The 16,962-nt window shown below is 46.5% G+C and overlaps 1 protein-coding gene across 2 annotated transcripts in view; it reads right to left on the bottom strand.

Annotated features, from left to right (window-relative positions):
* The window catches only part of ARID1A (AT-rich interaction domain 1A), a 69,119-nt gene that overhangs the window by 12,003 nt on the left and 40,154 nt on the right, over positions 1-16,962 (bottom strand). For both annotated transcript variants that reach the window (XM_059376763.1, XM_059376764.1), the window contains exons 5-11: positions 4,978-5,218; positions 4,606-4,695; positions 3,922-4,089; positions 2,941-3,253; positions 1,643-1,788; positions 1,441-1,550; positions 7-216 (exon numbers count right to left, since the gene is read on the bottom strand). In XM_059376763.1, the coding sequence (XP_059232746.1) occupies positions 7-216; positions 1,441-1,550; positions 1,643-1,788; positions 2,941-3,253; positions 3,922-4,089; positions 4,606-4,695; positions 4,978-5,218 (1,278 nt within the window). The remainder of the gene's footprint in view (positions 1-6; positions 217-1,440; positions 1,551-1,642; positions 1,789-2,940; positions 3,254-3,921; positions 4,090-4,605; positions 4,696-4,977; positions 5,219-16,962) is intronic.

Below are 16,962 nucleotides of genomic sequence, written 5' to 3'. Positions count from 1 at the left end.
ACTCACCTGAGTCAATCCACCAATCTCCTTCACAGACACATAGAGGCGATAGAGGTCCAGAGGTTTCCTACCCACAGCAGGCAGATTTGTCATGCCCATGGCCTTCTCCTCCGTGAAGGCCAGATAACGGTCCACCCACATCTTCCTCTCAGGCTCACCACCCAGCTCATACAACTTGGTGATCTTCTCATTGGTTGTAGTAGAAGAACTGGATTTCTGGAAGGGGCAGGTCAAGATTCATAGGAACCGGTCAGATTCAAAGCCTATGCTAAGGGTGGTCTCAGAAGTCCTTTGATTAGGACGGTGGTAAAGCTTCTTATTCTGGGGCAGTCACTAACATGTACCTTGCCTTTTGCAAGGTCAAAAGACCAAATGGGAGCTAGAAATTCTTCCTGTAAAGGAAGGAAGCTAACATTGCCTATGTATTATGCATTGGGTGCCATGCTAGATGCCTTTATATATTAAGCATTATTAATTATCCTCCTCTTAAGAGATAAGGAAGCAGGCACAAGGAGCCCATTCCTAAAACTCACTGCTCTTAAGTAACAGAGCTAAGTGTCAAACCCTTATACACCTGACAACAGTGTCACTATACTACCCCCGTGCTATTACCCAGGAGCCTGGGCATGCTGTCAGAGACTGTTTCAGAGAACTCAAGAAATTCAAAACGTGATTTCGAGACAATGGGATGGACTCAAATGAAAAGAAACTTCCTCCTGTCAAGAAAGGAAGGGTCTTCCTAACCTTCCTGAAAGGCTCTGGATGTTAATTGTCCTGTCCCAGACAGGAGGATGGCTACGAGGGCCTGAGAGCCAGAGGTGAGGGTCCACAGAATGTGGCAGCTGTACATTTTTATTTCCCCAGCTTTACGAGAAAGGGAAAATGGGGTATGACAAAGGGCAGAAATGTTTCAAACACTGAGCAGGTCCCCAGATTGCCATACAAGCCAACAGACAGCACCCTCAGGACCATCCTACTGGGAGGCCAGCAAGGACCCAAACTCCCACCTGCCTCATCCTCCTCTTTATAAAACACAGGGCACCAACCATTCCTGCTGCTCGGAGGAAGGTCCAGGAAGAGAAGAGCAACTAGTTGCCCATGGCACACACCACCTACCAATGCATGAGGACAGGGTGCACAGTTTCCCAAAGGGCAATACAGAGAATTCTACACTGCAGGCCTGGCATTTCCTCTATCACAGACAGCTATGAAAACATTGTGTTATTTCTATTAGGACCCTTTAGGCTAACTGAAATCTAATTCAATGAGCTATTAGCCTGGGACCCTCCCTTCATGATTAGAAGAGGCAAGAGCAGACTTTTCTGAGATCTAATCCGTGTCATAAAAGGCTAGAGTCTAGTCACCTTCTTTTCTTTTTCCTTCCTATCCCTGGAGAGGATGGGACAGAGAGGTGAGAGGAGTCAGGATATAAATCATTACCTTGGATTTGGATTCTGTCTTGGGTGTCCCATCTGCCTTATTGTTCATTTTGGTGGTTGGAGTTAACTTGACATCCCCAAGGCCCATCATCTCTGGGCTGGCTGCCATCCCTATAAAAAAGAAAAAAGATCAAAAGTCCAGTAAGTTTGAAATGAAGATCATTCTAGAAGAAATTCCTGGGTGAGCAAAGGCTTGGACTTACCTGCTGAATTGTTGGCCATGGTCCCACCCATGGGATACGGGGGTCCCTGAGGGTTGATCATGCCAGCCATACTATTAATCCCTTGTCCGTAGGGAGGTCCAGTTCCCATCATGCCCCCCTGGTTCATATTGGGGTAGCCTGGTGGCCTGAGGAAGAAGATGGAAAGTGACAGACAAGAGTTAGAGACACTGAGCTTTCAGATTTGGACCCGAGCTAAATAGTTTGTGAGCCAAGATCATCTAGTAAGGCTTAAAAGGAAAAAGTTTATGGGTTTCCTAAACCACAACCATGTACCACCTGACCTAGACATTCCTATCTACTACCTCCCATGAAAGGTTCTAAGATGGTTCAGGCTCCAAACAAGAAACCATAGCTCAATTTTAAAGGATACAATCCTTGAAGAAGGGACCCCTACCGTGTCTCTTAAGTACCACCTCCCTCCAGGCACTTCCAGTGTCAAATGTGTTTCCATTTAAGGGCCCTCTCTATGGCAAAAGGCCTAGATTTTACCACTTTGTCATGTCAAATCCCAACCAATCTGGACCCCTCACTGCACAGCACCTGGACGTGCTTTCTTGATGGATCTACTGCTCTATGCTTCCATCATTCTGAAGTACTACCAAATCCATCTCTTTACCACTAATTACCCTATTCTACCTTAGTTCATCAGCATTCCAGTAAGACAAGAGTCACTGTAAGAACTGTAGCCACCAACAATGGCGTACACAGACAGGGCCTTCAAAAGCCAATGGAATCATATTCACTGAAGTGAACAGCCACCAAAGTGAGTGTCCAAGGAAGAATGGATGAATCTTCAAGGTCATTAAACCAAATCACATGAACTCTCTGCACGTTAGTGCCAGATTCAAACACAAAGAACCACACAGAACAGTAGAGAAATGGCAAACCACAACCCTACCATCCTCCATTTCTCACACTACAGATCCAAGTCATGTGTATCATTAAAATCCCTTGGGAGACCAAAAAAACTAGATTGACAGAAGAAATAGAGAAGCTCTGAAAACTTATTTTACCCATCAAAATAAGCTATGCTTTATAAAGTTCTTTACATACAATGTCTGGTCATGTGAAATTTGATATCAATTGAAGAAGCTTAAGAATCAGCACTTTTGTTGGTTTTCTTTCCACTGCAAGGAAACCCAGTTTTCTAAAGAGCTCTCAATAAAATACATATTTACCAAAATGGCATGGTTCAGATCCAGAAGCATCTCAACAACCCAAATAACTTTGAAGTTTATTTCCTTCTGCTGACACCTTCTTCACTTCCTAGGCCTTACCTGTTTTGGATAGAGTTGGCAGCAACATGCATGGCGACAGCAGTTTCTTGAGTTTTCCGGTTCATGCCCCCTGGTGGGGGACACATCCCTGACCCAACCTGAGGTGGCATATTGGCCATGTTAGGGCCATAAGGCCGGTTGCCCATGGAGGGATGACTTATTCTCCCTGGAGGGAGTGTGCCATAAGGTGGGATGCCAGGTTGCCCATGCATCTGACCTCCAGCACCCATAGGGTTCATGCTTCCGGCCATGCCTGCACTGGGGTAGTTAGCATTGGGCAAGGCGTTATAGTTTGGCTGCCTGGGGTAGCCTCCTGGGAAGGAAAGAAGAAGAGAAGACGCAGAGACTGGTTAGTGATTCACTAGCAATTCCTTAATCTTGCTCAGCTCTAAAACTCCAAAGATAATAAATGATAGGAATCGCTCGCTATTTGATTTGATAAAAGACCAACTTCATTGCAGCCTTCACCCCATTAAAAAAAAAAAGGGGGGGGGGGGGGGTGGTGGAGAGGCAAGAAACACAGAAAGGCAGGCCTCAATTGTCCTCTCATCCTAAAGCCAGCGCAGCACAGAGCAAGGCTGGCTGGCAGGCAAGAGTGGCTTTGCTGCTACCCAGGCCCCTCATCTCCCAGAACTCCTTCCTTTCTATATAGGTAATCCGCCATCTCTCCCGTGCTCTGCATGAGACATTCAGCTTTAGATCTGTCCAGAGCTCATTTTGAGCAAAGATACGTTCTATTAGGACTAACTTACTCTAATGGCCGTTAAGTGTCTGCCCAGTCTTGTGCAAAATGTCTTCTCCCCATTTTACAGATGAAAGAGAGGCTCAGGGATATTCAGGGACTTTCCCAGGGTGATAGTCCTGCCTTATTTTAGGGCCTGGCTTTGGTGGATTTAAGGCAAAGGGCAATCCTATTCTTAAAACCCAGAGAGCAGTGTATGTATACACCTCTGTGTACTCTTGACTGGGTAGCATACTCACCCTGTGGACCATACTGACTCCCCTGGGGACCGTAGCTCCCCATGGAGTTCTGCTGGTAGGAGCCCATGCCTGTGTGCATCTGTCCACCTGAAGGCTGACGCGGAGATAAGGCCGAGCCGGGCTGAGGGGAACTGTACTGGGGCATCTGGGGGTTCCTCTGCATGTAACCTATTTGTGGGAGTGTCCATATATTATTACCTCAGTATAATGAGAACAAATGTTCTCCCTTATCACAGGACCTCACCATCTACATTTTCTTTAGCAACTACTTGCACAAAGTCTGTATCTTATTTGCTATATAATTATGTGCTCTTTTAGGCACCCTCCAAAGTGACATAGCCATTAACCAGGGCATGGCAACTGTTTCTACTAAATGCAGGTCTGAAAGACAAAGCACTGACAACAAAATGGGACAGCATTTAAAGAGTAAAGATTTCATGTCGAGTCTTCAGTATTTGCTGACCAAATTAGATACTGTGAAGGGAGGAATTCAACAGAACACAAACAAGGAAAAACACAATACTGGAGCCACCAGCGTGGTCAAGCCCATTCTAATTTCACGATTCACTGCTGAGACTGTCCTAAGCTTCCTTGTCATACAGTTCTCAAAAAACTATTGCACGGGATAACCAAAAAGCTCCCTTAAACTTCCACACCTCCCTGAAAGCCCAGGGTCTTTCTTACCTCGATCTTGGGCAATGCTCGATTGGTTCATGGAAGGATGCATGATGCTGTCCGACTGGCCACTGGGTGGCCGAGGTGGCATCTGGTTGCCTGCTCGAAACACAAAAAGAAGCCAATCATGCCTAAGCCTGAAAATTCTAGGTAGGAGGTCATTTCAGAGCTGAAAATAGCTCCTGCAAGGTTAAATCTCCCAATACCACATACACAGGAGGACCCCACCAAGGGGGTCCCACCTCTCTTCTTCGAATGCTGAAGGGAAACTTCGTAGACATGAATTAGAGATGCTCTTTGTGGCAGGGGAAGGCTAGGGCCCTGCTATCACTGAGGGCCAGTACCTTTACCCTCTCCCCGAAGTCCAGCACTTGAAGGTACCTGGCACTGCAGCAGGCGAGAGTGGTCCTGAGCGAGACTGAGCAACACTGGCGGGAGAGCCAACAGGGGATGGGGAGGGGCCTCGGATGCCAGGCAGGTGAGGGGAGGTATGAGGAGAGAAAGGAGACTGAGCTGGATTACTCTGCTCTCCTTGGCTGCTGGAAATCCCTGATGTGCTCACTCCAGGACTCAGAGCTCCTTCTGTCCCCATTGGGAGATCGTCTATTGAACCAGACAGATCCTGAAACACACACAAGGATATGGATTAGCAATGTTAGGCAGAAAGACTCTTCTTTCAACAGTTGTACTACACAATTAATATTTTCCCTAGACAACCAAGAGCAAACACACTGCACAAGTTATGTAGTCATGATACTAAAGCTTACAGATGGCAAAGTATTCAGAGTCAGACAGAAAATACCTCAGACTCTGAGCCTTTAGTCTTTGTCACAACTATTCAACTCTGATACGATAGTGCAAAAGCAGTCACAGATAATACATCAAAAAATTCGTGGACTGTATTCTAATAAAACTTTTATTTATAAAAACAAGTAACTAGGGATGCCTGGGTGACTCAGTGGGTTGAGCCTCTGCCTCTGGCCCAGGTCATCATCTCAGGGTCCTGAGATTGAGCCCCACATGGAGCTCTCTGCTTAGCAGGGAGCCTGCTTCCTCCTCTCTCTGCCTGCCTCTCTGCCTACTTGTGATCTCTGTGTCAAATAAATAAAATCTTTTTTAAAAAATTAAAAACAAAACAAAACAAGTAACTAGCCCATAAGCTGTAGTTTGCTGACCCATGGTCTATCTACCAGAGCAGATCATCCAGCACTTTGATCTTCTTTCTTGTCCCCAACTTCTATAGTTGTAAGAAAGCTGCTCTTTCAGTAAGGCTTTAGTTCTTTCCGATGGGGAAACTTAACAAAACACTACCAGGATGGCACCAGGAGCTAGCTACAGGAGAATGTTAAACAAGTCTGGGCAATGTTCACAGATCCCCTCTCCATCAGATTCTTAAAACCTACATTTACCAAGGACACACTTGCTCCAAGTTACCACACGGTAAACATAAAGGATAGGATGTGGGAAAGGGATATATTGTATAGGAAAGATAATTCCTTAACTGCCAAGGAGATTTGGAACTATATTCCCAACAGCTGGCCCACAACAGGGATGAACAAATGCTTACCAACTGAACAAATCAGTTTTCCTTCTAGCTTTTTCAGTGAAAACTTGATGTTTAATTGGGGGGCTTTGCTTACCTTGAATTCATCAGTAAAGAGTTCACTCTAGGTCAGTAAACTCCCCAGATTAGCAACCAGGAGCTCAATATGAGAAATGTTCACCACCGGAAATGCACACCCAGCCCCAACCTCATTCTCTAGCAGTATCACTGGTTCAACACCACACGTTAACTTCGGGCTGGGAACGACAGTATACTGAACAAAGGATGAGAGCTTTAGGCAGGCGCTCAGATCTGGGAAACACCTAATGGTGAAATGGTTTAAAAAGTTCTCTTAAAGAAATACACCTGAAGAGAAAGGAGATCCGAAATGGCCCGAGTTAAGTCCATTCTTATTCCTACAACAAGCTCAACCTAATAAGATTAGTTCAAGATGACACGCATCCTGGAGTCTGACAATAACATTGAAGGCCAGAGGGTATCTCCTGGGCTCTCCCCCCATGTATCAGGTTGGTATCAGGTTGGCTGGACTTCCTGCAAACCATCTGGTTACTTCACTAAGCTGGGAACATTTCTGCTGAGTTCTATGGGAATAAAGCTTGCCCTGAAGGCGAGGCAGGCAGGTAAGTATGCATTTGTGCCTGTGTCCAGGTCTCCAGTGTTAGCTCAGAAGTCAGAAAATGCTAGCTTTCCTATAAGAAGCAGACCTAGCACACCATAGCATGCTTTAAATACTCAGTGAGAATTAGTCCCAGCATGGACAAGAAGGCTGTCCTGTAGGTAACACCAGAGGGTGTCTTTCCTTGCGAAGGACTGCAGTACCTGGAGCTCTAAGAAGCCCTGGGTTCATCCCGAGGAGGGAGGATTCCACTCTCATGTGGAGGGCTAAGCTATACCAGGGACATCTGGCTCCTGATACAAGGAGAATAAACTCAAAGAGGCAGCAAGAAGACAAGAGAAGCCAGCGGTGTAGAGCTTGAAAGCTACTTGTTAGGCCTGGATCAGTAACAGAAACCACAGCTCAAAGCTCTCGTTCAGGGACCACTAGGTTCCCTCAGCATTCCTTCCCTCAGTACCCACTCCTTACTGGTCTGCCAGCTCCCGGTAATATGAACTACTTGCTTACAGAGAAAAGAAATCAGTGTGTTTTGAAGCAGAATAGGAATCAAAGGTCCATCCATAAGAACTTGGCCCTATTCAAATGGCTTTGGAAAATTAAGTGTTTTGAACACCTTTCTTTTTATTTATTTATTTATTTATTTATTTATTTATTTATTTATTTATGAGGGAGAGAGGGAGAGGGGGAGAGAGAGAGAGAGAGAGAATACCAGCATGCCCCTGCTTGCACATGTAAGTGTGGGGGTGAGGGTGAGGGAGGGGGAAAGAGAATCCTCAAGCAGACTTGCCATGGAGAGCAGAGCCCCATGCAGGACTCAATCCCAGGACCCTGAGACCAGACCTGAGGCAAAACCAAGAGTCAGATGATCAACTGAGCCACCCAGGTACCCCTGAATATTTCTGTTTCTAATTAAACAAAATAGGAATATTCTCATGGCAAGAACAGTTCAGATAGTATAGGTAAAGAAAAAGTTCCCCTCTGTTCAACTTGGTATACACCCTTGGAAATCTTCTGAGGAACTGAAGAGGGCGGGATGGGGGATACCCAACAGCCCACCAAGCACTGCTATGGGTCGGGACAGGGCCTACGGACGGCTCCTTCGGCTACACTTCTGTTAAAAACCAGGTTCTCCACAGATCCACAAGTGAACGTGTTAGTTCAGCTGAGAGATCCCAGGAGCATGAAGAAAACACTGGCAGCCGCTGGGACTGGGCTCTCAGGACCCTGGGGGTCTCTGAGGCAGCAGCGGGGAGGCCTCCCTCCCAGAGGCACTCTGAGGAGTGCCGTCAGTTTTGGTAAAGTGCCCTGAGCTCCTTGGAGAAAAAGTGTTAAATAAACCACTGTCAACAGCAGTCCCACCTGGGCAGGGATGCCTGGGCACATAGTAATAGTGGGGAAGAAGGCAGCGTTAATCTTCTTATCTCTCTGATTTGGTTGGTTTGAGGCCAATCTCTCAAACTGTCATTTTCAGCAGATGGCAACTGGTCAGCATGAGGGTAGTTGATTTAAAAGTTTTTTTTGTTTTTTTGTTTTTTGTTTTTAAATTGGGATGCCTGAGTGGCTCAGTTGTTAAGCGTCTGCCTTTGGCTCAGGTCATGATCCTGGGGTCCTGGGAGGAGCCCCACATCAGGCTTCCTGGTGTGCAGAAAGCCTGCTTCTTCCTCTCCCACTCCCCCTGTGTTCTCTCCCTCTGTCAAATAAATAAATAAATGAAATCTTAAAAAAAAAAAAAAAAGAGAGAGAGACAGAGATTTTATTTATTTATTGGTGGAGAGAGAGCTAGGAAGAACTAGAGAGAACACAAGTCGGGGGGAGGGGCAGAGGGAGAAGCAGGCTCCCCACTGAGCAAGGAGCCTGATGTGGGACTCGAGCTCAGGACCCTGAGATTATGACCTGAGCCAAAGGCAGTCACTTAACCGACTGAGCCACCCAGGCGCCGGTGTTTTTTGTTTTTTTTAAGAACCAGAATGTTAGCATAGAAAGGGACAAATCATTTGCCATTTGAGCATGTATAATGTGCCAGGCCCTTTATGGAGTTCCTTAATTTTCTACTATTCTTGGAAGCAGGTACTACTACCATTGACATGCTCAAGATGTGCATGTGAGCTCAGAGGGGTTGGGTTACATGCCCAAGTCACCCAACAAGTGAGTATCAGAAACTAGATTTTGAACCCAGGTCTGGTGAACCCCAAAGCCTATGTTCTCTCTCTCTCCATTATGCTGTGATACTATCCGGACTAAAAAAAAAAAACAAAAACAAAAACAAAAACCACACCTTTGAGTTAGGAGACCAAGGCCTGGTTCTTGGTACTTATCAGTTATGGCCTTGGACAAGCTGGCAACAAGCTGGACCTGGTTTTCTCAGTTACCCAAGAGGGGGACTGGACAAATCTGAGTTTGTGGTAACCCTGGGCCATATGCATGAAACTCCACTGGCACCATATGGTTGGGGCCATATGGAATATGCAGTACCAGCAGTTAACAGCCTGGAATGAGAGATATGACAACACATAAGCAGTGTAAGATATAAGACATATCGATCAGTCCCAGTAGCTTAATCACAGTAAATGTCTTCATTGAGGAATGGCAGGGCCTGGTGGGGAGGAAGACTCCAAAATAAGTGTCTCCCCTCTCTCTACACGAACAGATATTGCTCGGAAATCCATGTCCTTTTATTACATGGGACACACCTCTGCTTTCTACCCCACAAAAAGCCAGTTTTTCAGGTCTTTTGTTCCACAAAAAGCCGGATGTCTGGTTGTTGAGTCAGATCTCAGTGTGCTGAACAAGTCTGACCTTCCACAACACACCTATCACACAAAGTTCAATCAGCGCAAGCCCCTACTCTCCCTGGCAGGGGATACTTCTGCATTTCAAAATTCAGGGTGTCTTGGTTCCTCCTAAAAGGCCCACCTAACAGGTATCTTCCAGGAGGTCTATTGAAAGAACTGTGGCAATGCCCCTTAAGAGGAAAGATTTCTTTTCCCAGGTTTGCTCTCTTCCAAGCATAATCCTGCTGGGAGATAGGAGGTGAGGATCAGCCCACTCAGTGCCCTGCCAGCTCCAAGGAAGCAGCAGGGCCAGGGAGAATTTCCTCACGTGTTTCCAACGTGTTTCATGCATTTTATTGCTCATCTACCATGCAGATCAAAAGCGCTGGAGCAAGTCCAACTATTTCACACAGAATCTCACACTCCAGGCTGGCTACAGCCCCGAAAGCCTTCGTTTCTTCACTTGAAATACTGCCCAATGTTATTTTGGGATGTGACCTGATAGAGGAAGCCCATAGGGACTCCATGACGATAACCGTTCCAGCTGTGATTGGCTGCCCAGCCCCAGCAAGTGCCAGCATGGGTTTGTCAGGCTCTGCTGACAAACAGAACTCGGCAGCTAACACCTTCTCTTCACACCACAACAAAACCATGCCTGAAATCACACAGTCCATACCTCGTTGAGGGGAGGGACGTTGGGGGAGGCCTGCTAGTGCTCTCACAGGAAGGGCTGCAAGTTCTAACATGAATTGGCTGCCTGATGAAGTACATTTTCAAGCAGGAAGATACCAGATCAGGGTTAGAGGAAGGGGGTTTAAACAGTCTCCTGACAGAGCCTGAGGATGACATCAGTTCATTCTGCCGAGCAGATTAAATAACACCAACAGGCAGGTCTAAAGAACAGGCTCATGAAAATGCTCAACTCAGGGTTTTCTCGTAAATTTGGATGAGTCCTCGAGAAATGGAACTTTTGTTAACCCCCAGATGGAGTTCTTGTCCTCTTTCAGTTGAGAAGAGCTTCTGCCAAGTTGTGCTGACTATTGGCGGGGAAACCACCCACCAAGAGAACCAGGTAAATCCTACATATATACTTTTTTTTTTAATTTTAAAGATTATTTATTTGACACACAGAGAGAGATCACAAATAGGCAGAGAGGCAGGCAGAGAGAGGGGGAAGCAGGCTCCTCACTGAGCAGACAGCGTGATGTGGGGCTTGATCAGGACTCCAAGACCAGGACCCGAGCCGAAGGCAGAGGCTCAACCCACTGAGCCACCCAGACGCACCCCCCTACATATATACTTATAGGGGTGTGTGTGTGTGTGTGTTGGGAACCTTGCAATTCAGCCATTCTCATTTAAATGACTTTTCCTAGTATGAAAGAAGCCCCAAGGCACAGCCTGAGATGACCAATCTGGATCTGCACTGGCACTTCTCAGGTGCTCTCTGGCTGTGCACCTAACAGATCCATGGCCGCAGCAGGACGCTGCTCCCATGCCGGGGAGTGGGAGGAAATCCTGAAGAACACAGAAAAGGTTGGGAGACCTGACCCTTGAAGAAAGGCAGACAGCACTTCTGTCTGGAAAGGGGAGAAACTTCAAGGAAAAAGGAGTACAGCAAACACAAGGCAAGTAAGTTTTGGGGAGACCTTGTTTTTCATAGAGACTTCCTTAAGCAACTTGTTTGTCAAGTGTCAGGGGAGAAGAGGCTACCTCTACCAAACACTTCTAAGAAATATTCAGTACAATAAAGCTTCGTTCATAGGTTCTCTTTTCCTCAGTCTTTGCTAAATGGAAGAAAGGGTAACCTGACCCCACAGACTGTCGGGGACTCCAGAGTTATAGAACTCTGATGAATGGTTACGGCCGCTGCCATCTCTGCCCAGGGAGCGGACTAGCTGGTGCTGGTGAAATGGCAAGAATGAATTAATACACAGCATAGGTTGCCTCTTACTACTGGTGGTACTTCCGAGTCAGGGGCTAAGCAGGTGGTTGAGAAGGGTAAAGGAAAGGCACAGAACCTGGCACCATCTTTCTAGCTTAGGACCAAACATCATCTCCTGCTTGAACTACACCCACCGTGTGGAACAGCAGAAACAGCTCTGGAAAAGAAAGGCTAAGAGAACCTGATTTCTTAACTCCTACCCCAAGTTTCCAAAAACGTATCACCATACTCCCTCTTCTCTTTTTCAACAGTAGGCTATTACTTTGGGGGGATTAATGGGTCATTTCTTCCTGGTGACCTTCTGGCTGCCTGATGGGGGATGCACAGTAAAGAAAGGTAGAACTCTTCTAGTCTCCAGAATGCTTTTCATGGGCCCACCTCCAAGAGGAAATCCCCTAAATCTATACATCAGAATTCATAAATAAAACTCAGGGAGACCAAATCTCTAAATCCAAAGGATGCTGGAAAGAGGAATAAAGGAAGTCTCTTCGTGTCTCCCTCTTGAAGGGAAGCAGAGCGCAACACAAATGTGTCACTCTCATGTGCTTAGCCCTCAGGTACATGGCTGGCTCACATTTAATTCTTACAACCATTTTCTAGATGCAAGTCTCTTCCCTGTTTTACCAAAGCAAGAGCTCAGAAGTTAAACGGTGGTGCCCGAGGACAGAGAGCTGTCACACAGAAGAACTCGAGTTCAAACCCCGTTGCTCTGATTCCAGAGCTTGCGTTCTTCCTACTGTAAGGTGGAAGCTTGCCGCTATCAGAAGCGAGGTTCCGTGCTCCGAAGTCTGGCCACAATCTGTGTCTGGACATACTGACTGACTACCGCCATGGCTCTAACAAGTTAACCTCACTAGGCCTTGCTTGGTTCCTCTATAGAAATAAAGACCAGAATTAGATAATTTAACTCTACTAGACTACAATGCTACATACTCTCCTCTTGCCTAGTCACTTTTCCCATAAATCGTTCTTCCTTTCTAACCCTTTTTTCATGGTTTATTTTAAGTCAGCCCTTTCACTGGCTACACTAAATGGTTTAGTACATTTTCTCACCTCTGGGCCCTTAGAAGGGTACTTAATGTACATGGAGTAGGGGGAAGTGGGGGGAGTGACTCAGAATCTAGGAAGACCCTTAGGAAGCTAAGTCCCATGTAGGTTGTTATCTGCTGATATTCCTACTGAATGTGCTCTACCCCTATTATCGGGCGCAGGGGTGTGGCCCAGAGGGAGAAGTCAAAACATCCGTGGCCTCTAGATGGCCTCATCTCAGGTAATTTCAAATCCTCACCCAGCTCTGCTGTCACCCTTCCCAACTGCAGGACAATTAGGCCTTGTTTAGAGGGCCCATTCCCAAAACAAGCTTCAACCCCCTGTCCATAGCTGTGATCCACCAGGTGTGGGGGTAAGGGGAGGCACCAGAACTCTCCTCTAACACAGAAGGGTGGCCCATTTCCCAGTCACTGAAGAGAACTGGGTGGGAAGGCCAAATACTTGAAGTCAAGCTACAGGTGCTGTAAGACTAAAATCATTTTTGCCTTGGAGACAAGAAAAGCTTTGGGGGGACAAAGCCTCCACGGTCAGCACAAACTTCCTGGCCCTTCGCCCCTCACCCAGGGGTGATGCTCAGAGTCCCTCCAAGGGGCTCCTCCTGGACCCACTGTCGCAGGACTGATGGCACTGTGCTGAATATGCCTGGGAGATGACAGCAGGACCAGGACAGGTCCTCCTATGTTGTTAGAGACCAGAAAAATGCCGGGCACACAAAAGACAACCTGTTTGAGAAGTTACTGAATGAATAATCTACTCAAAAGCATCCTCTGTAGACCCAATCTCTATCAGCCTTCTCTTTTTCCTTTAACCTTGATCCCCCCACCATAATCCCGTACCTGAGCTCTAGACCTCCACATGGAGGAAGGGACTCTTGGGTGCTGACATCAAGGGAATGAACTCTCCTGTCTAAAATTGTCAAGTACAAGCCCGAGTAGGCCCTGGCCACTTGGGTAAGAGCAGCTGATTGAACTGCAGTGCGGGGAAGGAACGTCTGGAAAGGAAGCTGTGGGGAGGCGGGGCTCTGTGTCAGAGAAATTTCAATCTAATTACAAAAATACAAGAACCCGCTGTTCTAATCCACCTCAGCAAAATCTCTTGAGGTAGGTCTGCCCCTTTGGGTGGGGGCTGAGGGCGTTTCTGAGGTGAGAAAGGGGAGAAGAAAGACTGTGGGGGGCTGCCTGCACTCCTGCGGTGGGAGCCCCTGCACACAGCAGCTTGGCCACTGCAGCAGCCATTGATTTTCCAAGGGTCGATATTCTGCTCCCACAGATCTGCACGGCTAGAGGTTTAATCACATTGAGTGCTTCTGCTCAACATCTCCCCTGCGCTTCCCCCTCCCCAAACCAATAAAACAAACACCAAACAAGCAGAGTTGGCAATGGGTAGATGTCTCTGGCCACAACTGGCCTCCAACCTCAGAAAATCCTAAATACCAGCTCCGAGGGAGCCAAAGCTACATGCGCAGTCCACACGAAGCTGCAGGGACAGACCCACAGGTGCCAGAGAACCTTTTAACCCTTGGAACAACACTCTCATACAGATCCTTCTAAGAATTCTGAGATTTTACATTAAAAGCTTCCAGTTTCCCAACTCCTGAAAAAAATAGATCCTAGATAGATCCACAGTGTAGCAATCATTGAAACCTTGTTTTCCAACTTTGTCACAGTCCCCACCAGGCTTGTAAAATACCATGTTACGATCTGACCAGCCTTGGACACACACCCCTCCTCTGCAAAGGCTTCTCACTTGGGTCAGGAGAGAATGTCTTATCTAGTCAGAAACAACCTCTTGGCCAAAAACGTACAGTGTTTTAAGGGTCACTAGCTAACAGACTCAAATCTGAGCTTAAAAAAAAAAAAAACAACCCGAAAAACAAAAACCAAAACAAAACAAAAAACCCCCTGAAACTGGGTCAGAGCTGGGCCTGAGTCAGAGCAGTCAAGAACAGTGCATATTTATGGAAAGGGGCTGTTCTAATCCCAGCAGGAAACAAGCACTGTAAAGCTTGAGAAAGCAAAGAAGTTAGGAACTCCCTACTTTCGCCAAGTTAAGCATTTCCTGTTAGGAAAGTCAACCACATAGACCTTGTTCCACCAAGATCTTCAGCTGAAATCCTAGAACTTGAGCAAGGAAGGCAACAGGAGGGGTCGAGGAAAGGGAAGAGGAAAGAAACACAGAAAAGAAGGAAGAGTTCTAGATATGAGAAGTGGAAGGGAGAGGGAATGTGTGGCCTTAGGCTTCCACCTCACCTAGCTGCCCCTCAGCAACCAGAAAACAATGAACGTGCGTAACTAGCGAAGGCAAGGATGGCACTGTGCTGAGCACAGTTTAGACCAAGGTCCAGGGAGCTCAATGGCCTTCTGGGTTTGGTATTTAACCCCTAAATATGTATTTGCCAGTGGTCCTCCCTACCACGGCCTACTGGTCTAGATAAAATCCAAAGATTGGGGGGAAGGTATGCAACAAACAGATCTGAGAGTAGGGACTGAATAGCATCTTAAACCAAAACAGACAACCATCAACCCCAAAGGCCTTAAAACCAGAAGAACAACTCTGAACACAGGGAAAGACACAGTAAAGTTTGAAAAGCAGATGAGGGGAAAATGACCAAATATTCCTGATAACAGTTCCTCTGAATACTGACTGATTCAGTTTATTTGGAACTTGATTTTTCTCCTACCTTTCCCCAAGTATCAGGAAATTACCTTCACTTATCTCCGTAAACAATATTTAATATTCTTCCCACATCAAAGCTGGCCTTAAAGGGACAGGTTTGCCGACTTTCAGCTTGAGCCTTCAACTCTTAGTTTCCATTTTCAACAAGGCATGGCTTCTTAGCTTCCTTGGGAAAGTCAAATGGGAAGCAAGCTAGCCGCTGGAAGGTGAGCTCCGCCCAATGGCAATCAGAAACTATGTCACAATACCAGCCAATTCCATACTGACACCAAGTGGGAAAGATGGAAGAGCTTCGGGCTGTGGAAGTGGATGGTGCAAGAGAACAAGCCCAAGTCCCCAAAGACTGAATGCCAAATATCCTAAAAACATGGAAAAAAGACAAAAGAACTCTCTATGCTTGATTTATCAGGTATGTTAACAAAGCTCCATACCCTGAGGTCCTCCCCTCTGGATGCAGTTTGGTGAAACAGTTTTACTCTGGTGCAGGCGGGCCCTAGTGGTTCTGAAGGACAGCATATGTAGGAGGGCGTGGCTTATTTCTTGTTCAAAAAGCCCAAACACCCCTTTAGCCCTCAGGACAGATGAGACACAGCTTGGCAATCACACATTTTTTTATTTTGTTGGGTCTTTTTGGAGAAGGACAATGGCAGAAGCTGGGGCACGCACTTCACTGAGGTAATCTCCCAAAGAGCTTTGCAGAAGGTTTTATTTATTTATTTATTTATTTTTAAAGATTTTATTTATTTATTTGACAGACAGAGATCACAAGCAGGCAGAGGGGCAGGCAGAGAGAGAGAGAGAGAGAGAAGGAAGCAGGCTCCCCGCTGAGCAGAGAGCCCAATGTGGGGCTCGATCCCAGGACCCTGAGATCATGACCTGAGCTGAAGTCAGCGGCTTAACCCACTGAGCCACCCAGGCGCCCCTTTGCAGAAGGTTTTAAAGCACCAACGGGGTGCTCCTGGGTGGCTTGGTTGGTTAAGTGTCTGCCTTCAGCTCAGGTCATGATTCCCGGAGTCCTGGGACTGAGCTGCACATCGGACTCCCTGCTCAGCGAGGAGTCTGCTTCTCCCTCCCTCTTCTCCTGCTCATGCTCGCTTGCTGTCTCTCAAATAAATAAAATCTTAAAAAGAAAAGAAAAAAAAAGCACCAATAGGAGAGAAAGGGAAGTGTGGTGGGGGGAGGGGGGGTGGAAGAAAGCCATGATCACCAAGGCAACGGGGTTCATCCATATGCTGACTCAGGAATTGCAGGAAATTCTGGTTTTTGAGGTTTCTTCCTTCCAAAGTATTTCCTACATCTTCCTGGAGAGTAGATCTAAATCCAGAAACTATAGTATCACTACCTTTGCCTAAAAATCTCAGCCCCACATCTTTAAATACCTCCTCTTCCTCTCCAAAGGCAATATGGCATTCTTCTTTCTCATAAAGGAGCTTTTCCCTGATCCTTTATAGGAGTTGGTCCTAATAGTAAAAAGCACTGGACTGGAAGTCCAGAAATGGAATGTTTCCATTTACTGAATGACCTTGGGCAAGTCCTTTACCCATTCTGGGTCTTAGGTTCCTCATATGTAAGGTTAGGGAGTAAGAGGAAGGGGTGTCATGTTTGTGTTAGTGTAGTGAACTTTCTGTGGACCAGCTCATGCTGTCTCCATTCTACTCTTTTTTTTTTTTTTAAGATTTTATTTATTTATTTGATAGGAAGAGAGATCACAAGTAGGCAGAGAGGCAGGCAGAGAGCAGGGAAGAAA

This window comes from Mustela nigripes, chromosome 14, assembly GCF_022355385.1.
Source record: "Mustela nigripes isolate SB6536 chromosome 14, MUSNIG.SB6536, whole genome shotgun sequence".
Lineage (NCBI taxonomy): Eukaryota > Metazoa > Chordata > Mammalia > Carnivora > Mustelidae > Mustela > Mustela nigripes.
The sequence above is the reverse complement of the archived record's forward strand: the minus strand, read 5'-3'. Positions and strand labels throughout refer to the sequence as shown.